At 39.3% G+C, this 15,867-nt stretch overlaps 1 protein-coding gene across 4 annotated transcripts in view; it reads left to right on the top strand.

Annotated features, from left to right (window-relative positions):
- The window catches only part of ALCAM (activated leukocyte cell adhesion molecule), a 154,039-nt gene that overhangs the window by 89,786 nt on the left and 48,386 nt on the right, over positions 1 to 15,867 (top strand). For all 4 annotated transcript variants that reach the window (XM_063305588.1, XM_063305586.1, XM_063305587.1 and 1 more), the window contains exons 2-6: positions 3,957 to 4,057; positions 7,483 to 7,702; positions 12,544 to 12,608; positions 13,960 to 14,047; positions 14,985 to 15,167. In XM_063305588.1, coding sequence (XP_063161658.1) covers positions 3,957 to 4,057; positions 7,483 to 7,702; positions 12,544 to 12,608; positions 13,960 to 14,047; positions 14,985 to 15,167 — 657 coding nt within the window. The remainder of the gene's footprint in view (positions 1 to 3,956; positions 4,058 to 7,482; positions 7,703 to 12,543; positions 12,609 to 13,959; positions 14,048 to 14,984; positions 15,168 to 15,867) is intronic.

Raw genomic sequence — 15,867 nt, 5'->3', positions numbered from 1 at the left:
GAGAACAAAACGAAGCAGGACATAGACTTACATAATTTTGCCAAGACAATTCGCTCTGCATAACAAACACTCTCTTCCAACAACCTAAGAGACAGCTTTATACATGGACTTCACCAGATGGACAACACTGAAATCAGATTGACTACATCCTTTGCAGCCAAAGGTGGCAGACATCCATACAGTCAGTAAAAACAAGACCTGGAGCTGACTGTAGTTCAGATCACGAACTTCTTATTGCACAATTTAGGATCAGACTAAAGAGATTAGGGAAGACCCACAGATCAGCTAGATATGAGCTCACTAATATTCCTAAGGAATATGCGGAATAGATTTAAGGGACTGGACTTAGTAGATAGGGTCCCGGAAGAACTCTGGACAGAAGTTCGCAACATTGTTCAGGTGGCAACAAAATACATCCCAAAGAAAGAAAACCAAGAAGGCAAAATGGCTGTCTGCTGAGACACTAGAAGTAACCCAAGAAAGAAGGAAAGCAAAAGGCAACAGTGATAGGGGGAGATATGCCCAATTAAATGCAAAATTCCAGAGGTTAGCCAGAAGAGATAAGGAATTATTTTTAAACAAGCAATGTGCAGAAGTGGAAGAAGACAATAGAATAGGAAAGACAAGAGACCTCTTCCAGAAAATTAGAAACATTGGAGTTAAATTCCAGGCAAAAATGGGTATGATCAAAAAGAAAGATGGCAAGGACCTAACAGAAGAAGAAGAGATCAAGAAAAGGTGGCAAGAATATACAGAAGACCTGTATAGGAAGGATAACTATATTGGGGATAGCTTTGACAGTGTGGTCAGTGAGCTAGAGCCAGACATCCTGAAGAATGAGGTTGAATAGGCCTTAAGAAGCATTGCTAATAACAAGGCAGCAGGAGACGACGGCATCTCAGCTGAATTGTTCAAAATCTTGCAAGATGATGCTGTCAAGGTAATGCATGCTATATGCCAGCAAATTTGGAAAACACAGGAATGGCCATCCAATTGGAAAAAAATCAACTTCTATCCCCATACCAAAAAAGGGAAACACTAAAGAATGTTCAAACTAACAAACAGTGGCACTCATTTCACATGCCAGTAAGGTAATGCTCAAGATCCTGCAAGGTAGACTTCAGCAATTCATGGAGCGAGAATTGCCAGTTGTACAAGCTGGGTTTAGAAAAGGCAGAGGAACTAGGGACCAAATTGCCAATATCCAATGGATAATGGAAAAAGCCAGGGAGTTTCAGAAAAACATCTATTTCTGTTTTATTGACTATTTTAAAGCCTTTGACTGTGTGGACCATAACAAATTGTGGCAAGTTCTTAGTGGTATGGGGATACCAAGTCATCTTGTCTGCCTCCTGAAGAATCTGTATAACGACCAAGTAGCAACAGTTAAAACAGACCACGGAACAACGGACTGGTTTAAGATTGAGAAAGGAGTACGGCAGGGCTGTATACTCTCACCCTACCTATTCAACTTGTACACGGAACACATCATGTGACATGCTGGGCTTGAGGAATCTTGATTGATAACTGGCAAATAGAGGGAGAAAATGTAGAAGCAGTGAAAGACTTTGTATTTCTAGGTGCGAAAATTACTGCAGATGCTGACTGCAGTCAGGAAATCAGAAGACGTTTAATCCTTGGGAGAAAAGCAATGACAAATCTCAGTAAAATAGTTAAGAGCAGAGACATCACACTGACAACAAAGGCCCGCATAGTTAAAGCAATGGTGTTCCCCGTAGTAACATATGGCTGCGAGAGCTGGACCATAAGGAAAGGTGAGAGAAGGAAGATAGATGCTTTTGAACTGTGGTGTTGGAGGAAAATTCTGAGAGTGCCTTGGACTGCCAGAAAATCAAACCAGTCCATCCTCCAGGAAATAAAGCCAGACTGCTCACTTGAGGGAATGATATTCAAGGCAAAACTGAAATACTTTGGCCACATAATGAGGACAGCCTGGAGAAGATGTTGATGCTAGGGAGAGTGGAGGGCAAAAGGAAGAGGGGCCGACCAAGGGCAAGATGGATAGATGATATTCTAGAGGTGATGGATTCATCCTTGGGGGAGTTGGGGGTGTTGACGACCAACAGGAAGCTCTGGCATGGGCTGGTCCATGAAGTCACGAAGAGTCGGAAGCCACTAAACAAATAAACAACAAAAACTTTAGATATAAGAGTTAAAAATCAAATTATCTCAAAAAATTGTTAAATACTGAAAAAGAACTGTTCTCACTGAAGGAGTTTATGACCATTTGTTTTGAGTACAAAATGATCAAGCTATTGTGTAGTATCTATTTTAACTGAACAGATTGCAGATCATATGCTGTACCAGGAAGTAAATGTTAGGATGAAAATATTACAATGTTTTGATTTACTCCTGAGGTTGAGGAAGGATGTTGTTGTTATTATTAGAAGTCAAAATTTGGCTCTCAGGGATAAAAGATTGGATTCAGATTTATTTGTAATTAAAGAAAATAATTGATATGATTAAACTTGGATCCAAAAATCTAGTTTGTGAGGGTTCTCTGTTTTCCAAGTACTGGACACACCACAATGTAGAAGATAAATGTATACAATGCTTTATTGTAGCACGCATCTTCCCCGGTAATTGGTTGGTGCCTTGGGTTAACTCCATATTCCTAGGCTTTGCAAGTTGATATAGCCACATAAATAAATAATTCTTTGATGCGCAGTCCTTAACAACAGGTAAATATCTTTAAGTTTCTGAAGTGGCACACAGCCTTTGCCTCCCTCCAAAAGTTCTTGTACTTGTTCAGATTAGGTGCTGTCTGAGTGTGATTGCTCTTCTTTTGGTTGTTACCAAGCTCTAGGCCAAGTTCCAAGCTCTACTTCTAAATAGTGTTGCTTTTGAGCAGTCCAGCTGAGCTTCCAAGCCAAGCTCCAGGCAGGAATCACACCAAGAAGTGCTGCTTACCGTAGCTTGTGCTCCTGGCAGTTGACTGACAGCCCTCTTGCTTGCCTGTAATAGTTGCAATTACCAGATGTCACTTCCGCCCCCTCCTCGTCCACTTGCTGCCTTCTCCTTATTTCCTTTTCTCCTAAACACCCACACCACACTGTATTAGCTTTCCCTTTTGTAGGCTGAGGGCATGGGTGGGGTATGGCTGTCTATGGACATTGGCACATTCCCCAAAACACCGGAGTGTGGCTCCCATCTCCTCTCAGGTTTCCGAGGCTATAAACTTTTATGGCCTTTTGGGGAAAAGGATGAGCTGAGCCTAGCCTTGGGGAAGTGGGGGTGCAGTCTGTCCATGCAAGCACAGACAGCAGTCTTAGCTTCACTTCCTCACATACCTCACAATCCCTTTTGAGAATCCAACCTATGTTATTTTCCAAATTACTTAAAACTTCCAAGTATCCTACCACACTACGGAGATTAAGTTAGGTCACTGGTAGTGCTGTACCTCTCAGAACCCAGAATTCACCTGGGAATGCTGTATGCTAGCACTGAAACTTTTTCTCTTCTTTGGCCATTCTCTAATTAACAAATGATATATCACAATACTTTAGGACAATCAATTATTCCACTGACTAATAAGAAAGAATCATATACTACTACAGCATGTCATTTAGCTAGACACAATGTGCTCTGCAGTGGCATGCCCACTGGGGTGGAGAAAGAGGGGGCAAATCATAGCACGCATGTGAAGATATAATTATGCAAATGCTGCAAATTACAGACTTGTGTTGGATGTTCCACAAACTGTGAAACTCACTGTTCTTCTAAAATTGCTGTCAGAGGGATTTTGCCAACTTTGTCTCACAGCTTAATTTTGAACCATGGTGAACGAAAGACAACAAATATTTAATGTGACATGAGCTAGTTTTAATTATTTACTGAATTTTGAAAATCTGTTTCAGTTGTACACACATTTTAGCTAAGACATAGAAAATTACAATAATATGTGATTAATAGTTGTTTCTTTTCATTTTTGATAGGACTTGGATTATATACAGTAAACACAGTATATGGGGACACCATTATTTTGCCTTGCCATGTAGAAGTTCCTAATGGTCTTATGTTTGCAAAATGGAAATATGTAAGTATAAATTATCTTGAATTATTTCTGTTATTGCAATGTGGGAGCAAGTTTGTGGGACTAATGAAAATATTATTCAAAAGCATGTCTTTGAAATTATGTGTTAAATGTGTAGTTTAAATAAGTCCTTTGGTATTTTTATGCAGAAGCTTATTAAGAATATGGCACTTCTCTTAGTGTTCATTAGGATAAAAGAACCATAATAATTTGTTCAGTCATTTTGAAACAGATTGCATACTTGTTAAACAAAGTGTTTCATTGTGGTAAAAAGCCTATTGCTATATTTTTATTACACTCAGACTGTTTCATACACTGCTGTTTTTCATGTTCACTATAGCAACATGAAGCAAGTTCATAGAATCAATAGTTGTGTGTCATACTGTGTCTGAAAGCGCACAGTCTGCATAAAGGAAACCAAATGCAGGTCCAACAGAATGTTGATAAAAATTGCTGAGGTTGTTCCCTAATCTCATATAGGAAAGGGATGAGCTGAGCCTAGCCTGTAGAAAGCACTACAGAATAAATAGCCCAGTCTACTTACTATTAGCAATAACAACCACCACCAAAAATCCAGTTATAGCTTTCTGTAGCGACAAAGAAAGAAAGGTTTTCTGGATTTTGTGATTTTTTTTTTTTTTTGGTAAGGAAATGTTCGGAGGTGAATTTCTCTCTTTCTCTCTGAGTGTGTGTGTGTGTTTATCTGAGTTGATATAAGCAAGTATATGTGTACTACACAGAGGCTTGGGGAAAAAAAGGTCAGCCTTTACTTGTTACTACAAGAAAGTGCTAGAATGCCAAGAGATAAGACTTCAGTAAATAGTTACTGACGAATGTGACAGGAAGCAAACTCCTGATGAATCTTCCAACCAATTCTTCAGGACTCTTCTCTGTGGAAGTGCCTGTACACATCTTCCACATGTGCAGAGAGTTTTCTGTTGCCATTACCACATCCAGTCAAATTCTAGGTTACTGAATATAACAGTTCTGATTGGATTATTTCTGGGCCGGAGAATGATGGTAACTAACTTCCTTTTTTCACTTTAAACATTATTTGTTTTTCTGCAAAATTTAGTTTCCCAAGCTTGGAATACAACTGCTTAGGAATTTTTTCCAGCTACTTTAGCGCTTATTGCCAACTATGCAAGAAAACAAGAGAAAATATTGGATAGCACAAATTCAATAGTAACTCATTGCACAAGGCAGGAAGTTCTGTAGGCTTTACCAGGAATAAACCAAGGTGTTTATTCCAGATCAGTCTTTCCCCGCCTGAGGTCCTTAAGATACATTTAATTTTAGTTCAATGCATCTTGAGTGCGTCAAGTTAAAAGTATCTCCAGATGTTTAGTAATTTTTATTTCTTAAGAACTGGACATTTCCTGATTAATTCCTGCTGCATAAGATCAAATCTATTTAATCCAGTATTTTGTTACAATAATACTAAACTAAAAGTTTGTGGGAGCCACAAGGAAAATATGATTTCATTAACTTTTTTCATGTATGTTTCCCCAACACATTCTGAGCAGCAACTTGCCTCTGATGCTGCAGGTAATATCGTATTTAGTATGTAATTAAGCTCTGGATATGTACCTAGTTCTGATTACCCAACTTGGCATATAAGCTTATTTTATGGAGATAATACTGCAGAATTGGTCTATGATTTGATTTTCATATATCCCTGCTTTTCCCCAAATCTTCTGTGAAGCATAATCCCCAGCCTGGCCTACCTAGATAGTGTAAATTTACACACAAAGACGGTGAATGCAATTTTATTCCACTTGTGATTTGCTAATATACTTCTATGTAGTAATTGCTAAAAGAGAAAAAAGGTATGAAAACTAGGAATTATTTTCTTTTTGAGCAGGAAAAATACATCACAGGGCTTTTGAATTGGGGTTGAGAAAACTGATTTCCAGAACTTTATTCTGTAATGAGAAACGATCAGGAAGGGTCAACCCCATATCAACTGCCATCATTATGTGCATATAATTGGTTCATCTATGTAGATATATAAATATATCAATGTATTTGTAATGTACAGATGTGTGTGCTCTCACACATGTACACCCACACGCTATCTTTAGCCTTGTGAAGAAAAAGTTCCAATTTGCATGAAATTGATTCTTTCGTCATGTGTCTAATTGCCACATGAGAATACAAACAAAGTGATGCAGTAGGTCAGATCCAAAAGATCTATAAGTCATATTCAGCTTCTGGACAGTTGTTCACCACCTTTACATTCAAAACTGATTTCCAATTTGAGAATCTTTAAGAGTTCCAATGTGTATTTCTGAACTTGGTTTAGGAGAACTGTTTCAGAAACATTCCTTGTTTCCATACTTCCCACAATTGCAAGTACTTTGTAGTGCTTCATACACATTCTTTGCTATTTATGCTAAATTATGCTACTTACAAAGCAACCAGGGCCACAACTGGGGGGGCAAGTGGGGCATGTGACCCGGGCGCTGCACTGGGGGGCACCAAAATAACAAAATAGTATTTGTATACTGAATGTTTCCTGGCACTTATAATAATTCCCACAATAAAACTTGCTAACACCTCCCTCACCAACCCATGGGGGGGCGCGGAATCCATGTTTGCCCTGGGTGACACAGACCCTAGTTGCGAGCCTGAAAGCAACATACATATATTTCGTGATTTCACTTAAAGCTTTTGGGATTGATATATAAGAATAGATCAAGAAACACTCCTTAATTTATTACAGTGGTTCTTAAACTCAGGATTATTACTCTAAGGGGATAATTTGGGCATATCATGACAGTAATATACTACTGCTGCCAAGATGTTTGTGTAAAACAACAGAGTTTGGGGTTTCTTTGAGGGGGAGGGCTAATGACATTATTCAAGACTGGGAAAAAGGTTGAGTCAAACAGTTTAAGAACTGCTGATTTATTGTGCTCCACAGGTTTTTTCATATTTTGAATGACATGCTGTATTGTCAATGCCTTGCAAACTCATAAGCTTTGTAATTTGAATTTTCTTATGACGTTCCTCCACAATCTGAGCCAATGTGGCCACTGCTGAGAATTCTGGAAATTGGTCTACATATTTGTAGGAACCCAGGCTGGGAAAAGCTGGGTTCCACAATAGTCAAATCTTTATATTCTACTTGAATAATTTCCCAGAGATGTACTTAAATAAAAGATTGATTCAACTGCCTTGAAAAATTGAATATATTTTATTTGTTCATAATTTGTATTGTGTAAATATAAAGTATTATATATGAAGGGCACAAATAATAGCCATTTAAGCTCTGAATTATTGAAATTATATAAAAACATTTGAGAGAGAGAAAGAGAGAGGAGAGAGCTTGATTTAATACTTCCAGAGTCACTGTGTGTGAGTGTAATGCCATATAAATTTGATAAAAAACTAATAAGAAATAAATAAATATTTTCCCCATCTAGGAAATTGCAAACACCGCTTCAGAGTTTATTGCATTCCGATCTGCAAAAAAACCAAATGTACAGTACGACAATGTACCAGAATACAAAGACCGAATAAGTCTTTCTGAAAATTATACCCTCTCCATTAATAATGCAAGAATTGGAGATGAAAAGAAATTTGTATGCATGCTTGTAACTGAAGACAATATCTTTGAAGAGGCCACACTTGTCAAAGTTTTCAGTAAGTACCACTTAATTTCTCTAACAGAAGGATGACATCAAGGCTCTCTTCAAAAATCGCTGCTGAATTGTAATTTGTCTTGTGACCTAAATTAAAAATTACATGGAAAGTAATCATAGTACTTGTAGTTAAGTTAATTTAAATCAGATTGAACTTCTGTCCTGGCTATTTTGTGATACTCTAGATATTGTTGAATTGCAATTTTCCGCATCTCACTTCATGGAACATTTTTCCTATGGTTGCCGTGCTTGTCCAGAATGGTGCGTTCCAGAATGAGAGGCTGAACACTCCCTGAAGCAATGGTCAATTAGAATTCTGAGATCTTCAGTAACTCCCATCTGGAGAACATCAACCTGGGAAAGGATGGTCTAATGCAGTGTTTCTCAGCCTTGGCAACTTTAAGATACATGGACTTCAACTCCCAGAATTCCCCAGCCAGCGTTAAAGTTGCCAAAGTTGAGAAACACTGTTCTAAAGACTCAGTAGTTAAACCTTAAGGGCTGTGGGGAAGAGCACACAAACTGCAACCCAACCTGTTCCCCAGTATAAGGTTTCTTTGTTAAACATTCACTTTTTGAGTGATCACATTTGAAAAGATTCAGCGTTTCTGCCAGAACAAATTTTAAGTTTTCCTTCCCTCAAATTAAAACCCCAGTTGTGGAAATTCTTATAAGTTTAAAAATACATATAAACGTGTATAACTGCAAACATTAATCTGCGTCTTTTGTACTATAATCGGAATTTGCATCAGGGAGGTATATAAAAAAGCTATATAGAGGTTGTTTTTATACTCACTCTTTGTGAGTATAAAAATAGTTTTGTGAAAACTTTGTGAAAGTTTTCCTCTAAAAACTATTGTGGAACAATAATGGATTCATATTTTGTTTGCTGCATTTCCATGCTGGGTGGTAAGAAGGTGTGCCCCTTTCTTATCATATAGCACTGAAAAACTAAATCTCTGATCTATGAAGCAAGAGGGGGGGTGATCATGGGGAGAAATCTTTTTCAGGAATCAATCCTACTGTCAATTTAGTGCAAGAGAGAATAGATGTAGTGTTATAAGGCTGTGCCAGTGGAGACTACGGAGGCAAAGTCTGGCATGGTTATCTGGGGGGGAGTTTGATCCGGTTGTACCTGAGGAAGTGGACCGAGCCCTCACAGCTGCTAGTTCAGCCACCTTTATATTAGATCCGTGCCCCTTCTGGTTGGTCAAGGCTGCCCGTGAGGGGGCATGTGATTGGGTCTGGGCGGTAGTTAATTCCTTGAGAGAGTGGGTGGTGCCATCAGCTGTTACGGAGGTGGTGGTGCATCCTCTCCTCAAGGGGCCATCACTTGACCCAACCAGCCTAGATAGGTTTCATTCAGTCTCCAACCTCCCCTTCCTAGGGAAGTTTGTGGAGAGAGTGGTCATGTGGCAGCTGCAGAGGAGCCTGGATGAAGTGGATTTTCTGGACCCTTTTCAGTCAGGGTTCAGGCCAGGTTACAGGATGGAGACGGCATTGATCGCACTCTTAGATTACCTCTGGCGGGAGCGAGAGGGGGGCAGTGTGACCATCCTTGCTCTTCTTGACCTCTCAGCGGCCTTCGATACCACTGATCGTGGTATCCTTCTGGACTGGCTTCGGGAGTTGGGGGTAGGCAGCACAGTGTTGTGCTGGTTCTCTTCCTTCAGGGTCAGTTCCAGTTGGTGTTTATGGGGGGGAGAGGTCCCATGCATGTCCCCTACTTTGTGGGGTGCCTCAGGGCTTGGTTCTCTCCCCTCTTCTATTTAACATCTATATGAGGCTGCTGGGGGAGGTGATCCGATGGTTTGGGGTGAGATATCACCAATATGCTGATGATACCCAGCTTTATATCTCTACCCCTGGCTGCCTGAGTGATGCCGTGGATGTCCCAGTGCCTGGAGTCTGTAAGGACCTGGATGGGGTGCAATGGGCTTTGACTCAACCCAAGCAAGACTGGGTGACTTTGGGTATTTGGGCCTTCCGGTGACAAAGTTTTTCCATCTTTGGCCCTGGACAGGGTTGCACTGCCCCAGACGGACCCAGTGCACAATCTGGGGGTCATCGTAGACTCACGGCTCCTGCTGGAAGAGCAGGTGGCAGCTGTGGCTAGGAGGGCCTTTGCACACCTTCGGGTTGTGTGCGAGTTGCGCCCATTCCTGGACCGAGAGACTCTGCTCAAGTCACTCATGCCCTCATGACCTCCCGTCTGGATTACTGCAATGCACTGTACATGGGGCTGCCCTTGAAGAGCATTCGGAAGCTTCAACTGGTGCAGAATGTGGCTGTGTGGGTAGTAAATGGAGTTGGATATTCGATGCACGTAACACCACTGCTATGTGAGCTGCATTGATTGACGGTATGCTTCCGGGTGCAATTCAAGGTGCTGGTTGTCACCTTTAAAGCCCTTCATGGCTTGGGACCAGGTTACTTAAGGGACCATCTTCTCCCAGTTGTTTCTGCCTGCCCAATTTGATCTAGTAAGTTGGGTATGCTGCGGGCCCTGTCAGCCAAGGAACGTCAGTTGGCAGGAACTAGAAGGAGTGCCTGTTCAGCCATAGCACCTGCCCTCTAGAATATTATCCCTACAGAGATTAGGATGTTCCCGACCCTGTTGGCCTTTTGTAAAGCTGTGAAGACCTCATTATGTGCCCAGGTCTGGGGCCCTGAACATGTGAATGGTCCCATTTCTTGGTTATTTTAACATCTATGCACTGCTTACTTGGTGGCCATGTATATTTATTTTGTAATTTAATTGTTTTTAATTGAAATTGTTTTAATTGTTTTATAGTTTTTATTGTTGTAAGCTGCTCTGAGTCACTTGCTGAGAAGGGCAGCTATAGAAATCGAATAAATAAATAAATAAATAAATAAAATAATTGTTCCATTAATCTCCAACCTATTTTCAGTTTTTGTGGGGTTAATTTACCATGGGAATATCAGAATAGCCCTGCAAATCAGGTTTAGATCCATTTTAATTGAGCATTTTGTTTCTCAAAATTTGCCAAACAGATGTCTCTAGGCTTTTCATAAGCAGGACATGGATGAAGTGCATTATAATATTGACAGTTTTATTTTCAGGCCCTTTAGTGTTGATTTCTGGGGCTGAATTTGCTTTTTTCTGAACTGCTGCATATTGTGTTGACATATGGATATATTTACAACTTATAGACCTTTTTTTCTGGTTAGTTACAGATAGCTTAGATCCCATCAGTGTATCGTTTGAACCCCAACATCCATTGCTTTATTCTTCTTTTGAAGTATACTTCTTTTGCAATTTGGTTGACCATCCAGTTTAGAAATACCATTTTAGAGAGCTTTACAATCTTGTTTGGTTATCATCACCCCAAAAATTTGGTATCACCCACAAACTTGCCAGCTCACTGCTTACCCCTAAATCAAGATAATTTATAAACAAGTTAAAAGGTACTAGTCCCAACACATATTCTCTTTATTGGAAAAAATGGTCCATTTATTCCTACCCTTTGTTTTCTGTTTTTTTTTTAATCAATTAGCAATTCATAAAAGAACATGTCCTCTTATCCAATGATCAGTAAGTTTGCATAAGGACCTTTGATGGACCTTTTGTCAAAGGCATTATGAAACCAAGTATATGGTGTCAAGAGGATAATTTCCTTTAATGTGTCTTTCCAATGAAGAAACTGTAGAAGTTTGGTGAGGTAGAATCAGTGTTGATTACTGGATGTCCCGGGGAAATCTATTTTATGTGGCACACTTCTGTGTGTGTGATGGTTTTAAAAGAGAAAATAAAAAAGATGTATCATCCTATTCTACTCAGTGTTGTGCTACAGAAAATGTTTATTGTAGCCTATGTACTGCAGCACTGTACTTGAGACAAACCCTGCAAGCTTGTCCTTATGTTATGTTCAGGCTGTCGATTACAATCTGACCATAGCAAGTAACTATAATATATCAGTGCCCACACAACTAGCATTTGGAAGCTAAAAGCCCTTTGGTTTTTTTTTTTTATCAAGATGTTAGTCATTGAGCCTATTGCAATTGTGTCTTAAAAGAGGGAGGAATGTGTTTTGTAAGTCCAGGGTCCTTGTAACAAAAGATACTAAGAATTGATTTAATGGTTTTCCACAAATATGTGCTTTCTGCAATTCTACTTCAATCATGCAGCTGCCCTCAGTTTCTATATTGGATAGCACTTTGCCATCATTCCAACCTGGTAACATCAAAACAATGTTTTTCTTCTCCACAATTTCCAAACCAATCATTCTGCTTCTTTGTAAATAATAGCAAAATATACATATATTACAATGAATTTTTCAGTTTCTCACATGATCTGATTCCCTCCATGTTGAAAAATCTGCATATAGGTAGTCCTCACTTAATCGCCACACTTGGGACAGGCAACTCTTTTGCTAAGCGACACAGGAAGTAGGACATTACATGACTGCAATGGACTTATGACCTCACTTCTGCCGTGGTTGTTAAGCAAATCACCTGTGGTTGTTAAGCGAGACATCACATGAGTGCGACTTGCTATTTTACTGCTGGCTTCTCCATTGACTCTGCTTGTTGGAAGCTGGCTGTGAAGTGCACAAATGGCGATCACATGATGTGGCACACTGCTATGGTAGTAAAGTCCCTGATCTTAATCACGTGACCACAGGGTTGCTGTGACGGTCATTAAGTGCGAAGACCAGTTGTAAAGTTACTTTTTCAGTGCTGTTGTAACTTCGAATGGTCACTAAACAGGGCAGTCATTCAGCAAGGACTAACTGTATGTGAATCAAGCCCAAATATCTGAAAGTTGAAATATAACCAAGTCTTTATCATTTTGTTCTTTCACTTAAAAAAAAACAACAGAGCAGCCATCACAGCCTGAAATTGTAAGTCAAGCAGAGTTTCTAGAAACCGAGCAGCTAAAAATGGTAAGTGAACATTTTTCCTGTTAAATACCTTTAAACTGATCTGTTGTTATAGAATGTCTAGGAAAGTAGAATAGAAAAGGGGCTGTTTCAAAAGAGACGCTTCAGTCCATAAAAGGGGGGAAGACTCAGACAACCTATATTTTTCATAGGAATTTAAAGAGAGAGAGTAAAAAAAGAAAGAAATGAATATTTTCTTCCCATCAGAGATACGTTTATTATAAACCATTGGTATCTCAATATACCAATGGTTCTGAGATCAAATATTTCAAGATCAGATTATTTTGCGCATCTGATCAACATCAGCCAAATCACAAGGGGTGGGGAGGGATCCTGGGAGTTAGGAACCACTAGAGACTCAGAGGAATTTTATTTCCTCTTTTATTTTCCTCATATCCCTTTTATTACTAAAATCAAATGGGAAATAAATAAAATGTGATTTCTCAATCCAGACAGCTCAGATAAGGAAGAGCAGAGAACTTTCGTGTGAATCCTATTCTAGTATATAGGAATTGTTAATGCAAAAAATCATGTCATCTGCAGCAGAGTTACTACTGTCCTTAGTTATGAGGAAAGCTTCCTTTATAATGGTATAGAAGAGTAGATGGGTTGGAAATAATAACTTTAAATATACAGGTAGTCCTTGCTTAACGACCCTAATTGGGACTGGAATTTTCATCTCTAAGCAAGGTGGTCATTAGGTGAAACATCACATGACCACACCACTTAGCAATGGCAATTTCAGTAGTCCCAATTATGGTTGTTAGGCCAGGACTTCACACTTCTCCTGCCCTTCCATGTTCACCTCCGCTTCAACTCCCCCACCTGTCTCTTTCCTCCCAACTCTACCCTTTTGGTTGGCCGGCATTCTGCTATCCCTGCTGCCCTGTGCTCTGCTGCCCCTACCACCCTGCACTCTGCCACCTTGCCATGCTGTACTCCACTGCCCCTGATGCCACCAGCTTACCTTTGCCATCTTCTTCCTCCTGCTACTGATAAAGCGCACCCAGCCTGGCCCTTGGTCCTGGGCAGCAAGCGTGGCAGAGTACAGAGCAGAGATGAGGAGATAGGTGAATGAGGGAAAGTTGAAACTTCTCTGCTCTTCCTGTGCACCTTGCGGTCATAAATGCAGGCAGGCTGCCAAGCACCCTAATTCTGATCACATGACCACAGGGGCACTGAAATGGCCATAACTTCAAGGACCCGGCATAAGTACCATTAGTTCAGTGCTGTTGTAACTTTGAACAGTCATTGAACAAATGATCGTTAAGTGAGGACTACCTGTATGAATAAAGGAATATGCAATCTCCAGTAAGCTGAAATTCATAACCAAATCATATATTTGAATTCTTAGCTTGGGGAATGCATTACAAAAGATGGTTATCCAGCCGGAAACATAACATGGTTCAAGAATGGAGCTATTTTGCAACATACTGAAGAAGGTAGGTTTTTGAAAAGTATCTGCATATTACTGCATGCATGCATATGTATCTTCAGATATCATTTTGAACTAAGATTATTCTAAGCATGGATATCATTAGCCTTGTTAACAATGCTGCAATTAACATACTAAAAAAATTGGTTGGATTTTGTTGTACTCTTTTGACACATTTTCTCTAGTAATTATTGACGCAACTTAAAGTAGTTATTTAAAAGTATTGTTATTAATGTCTACTCTAAGAGCCAACATAGTGTAATGGTTAAGTGTTGGATGAGGAGCCTTGAGTTCTAGTCCTCCTTAGGCCCAAAAGCCAGCTGGCTGACCTGGGGCCAGTCACTTCCTCTCAAATACTAAGAAGAACAATAATATGATGCTTAATTTATAAGCTACCAGTAATAACCCAGCCAATAAATGCCCACCAGAACCAGCACGGTCTGCATGCTTCAGGTCATTCCATTAGGAAATGTCATCTTGTGAGGCCTAGAAGCCATGCCTTCTCTGTTGTAGTACCTGCCCTATGAATGAGCATCCCTCCAGAGGTCTGTATGGCCCTTACCCTTCTAGTCTTTCATAATGCATTAAAGAGCTTCAAGCACTTGGTCTGGGAGATTAAACCAGCCTGTTGTCTGTATGGATTAAAACTGGATTGTTTAGGGGTCTAACCATACAGTTCCATATTATTATTTTATGTTTTTATCTGATATATTTAGTTTTACATCTTAATCTTTTGTTGTCCACCCTGAGTCACAACTGTCACTGTCTAAATTGTTTAAATGAATAAATTTAGGATGAGACTTACACAAAGTCAGTCTTCCATTTGGAAATCTTAAATTGAATCACTATTGAATAAAGCCTTTTCTATATGTATATGTAGAATTTTTATTGTATGTTTGCAAATATCCTTAACCTTATAAAAATCATGCTTTTTCTTTTAAAAGCTGTTGTCATAAATGAACAACAAGATGTAGATAAAGCCAGTGGACTCTACACCATCAAATCTTCCCTAAAATATAAGCCAATAAAGGATGACACTGGTGCACAGTTCACCTGCACAGTGACATATTTGGGGCCAACTGGACAAGAGATAATACGATCAGAATCAGCGGTGTTTGACATTTACTGTAAGTTCATGAATGGTTTACAACATTAAAAAGCTAACAATAAATAACTTCTTAAGATAGGTTTTGCACAAATAATGCAATTTCCATCAATCAGACAACCATAATATGTACACACATTTGTTTGCAATGTCTTGTCCTTCCCCTTTTCAGAAAAAAACATTTATTTCTTTAAGAAGCAAGAGTTAAATATGCCGTACACTTGTGCTTCCTAATATTTGACTTAGAGCGGAAACTACCTACACAACTAGATGCTGGGTAATGGACTTTCCTCCCATGTATATATGTGTCTGAGTAGCTTTTCCCAAACTGGGTATTATCCAGATATGTAACTTCAGCTCCTAAAATACTTAGCAGTGTTCATGATGGCTGGCAAAACCCAAGTTAAAAACTATGTGTAATTTGCCCTATTCTAGGTTTTGTTCATTTATATAACACATTCTCAATTGACTAAAGGAAAATTAGGTTGCCACCAAGCACCTACTGAATCTAGAAGCTTTTTAAAGAGCAGATTAACTTATAATGTGATTTATTTGATTTTCTTTGTTGAAGCTGTAACTTCAGACAAAGTATGCTCGTGTGTGTGTTAGCTTGAATGTGGTTAATATTTCAGTCTTTCTGTATTTGAAGTTTTCATTTTCATTTTTGTTTGCAACATTATTGATCCTGAAAATCTTTGTCTTGGCCCATATGCAAAGTATTT

The sequence above is a fragment of the Candoia aspera genome, chromosome 5 (genome assembly GCF_035149785.1).
Source record: "Candoia aspera isolate rCanAsp1 chromosome 5, rCanAsp1.hap2, whole genome shotgun sequence".
Lineage (NCBI taxonomy): Eukaryota > Metazoa > Chordata > Lepidosauria > Squamata > Boidae > Candoia > Candoia aspera.
The sequence above is the reverse complement of the archived record's forward strand: the minus strand, read 5'-3'. Positions and strand labels throughout refer to the sequence as shown.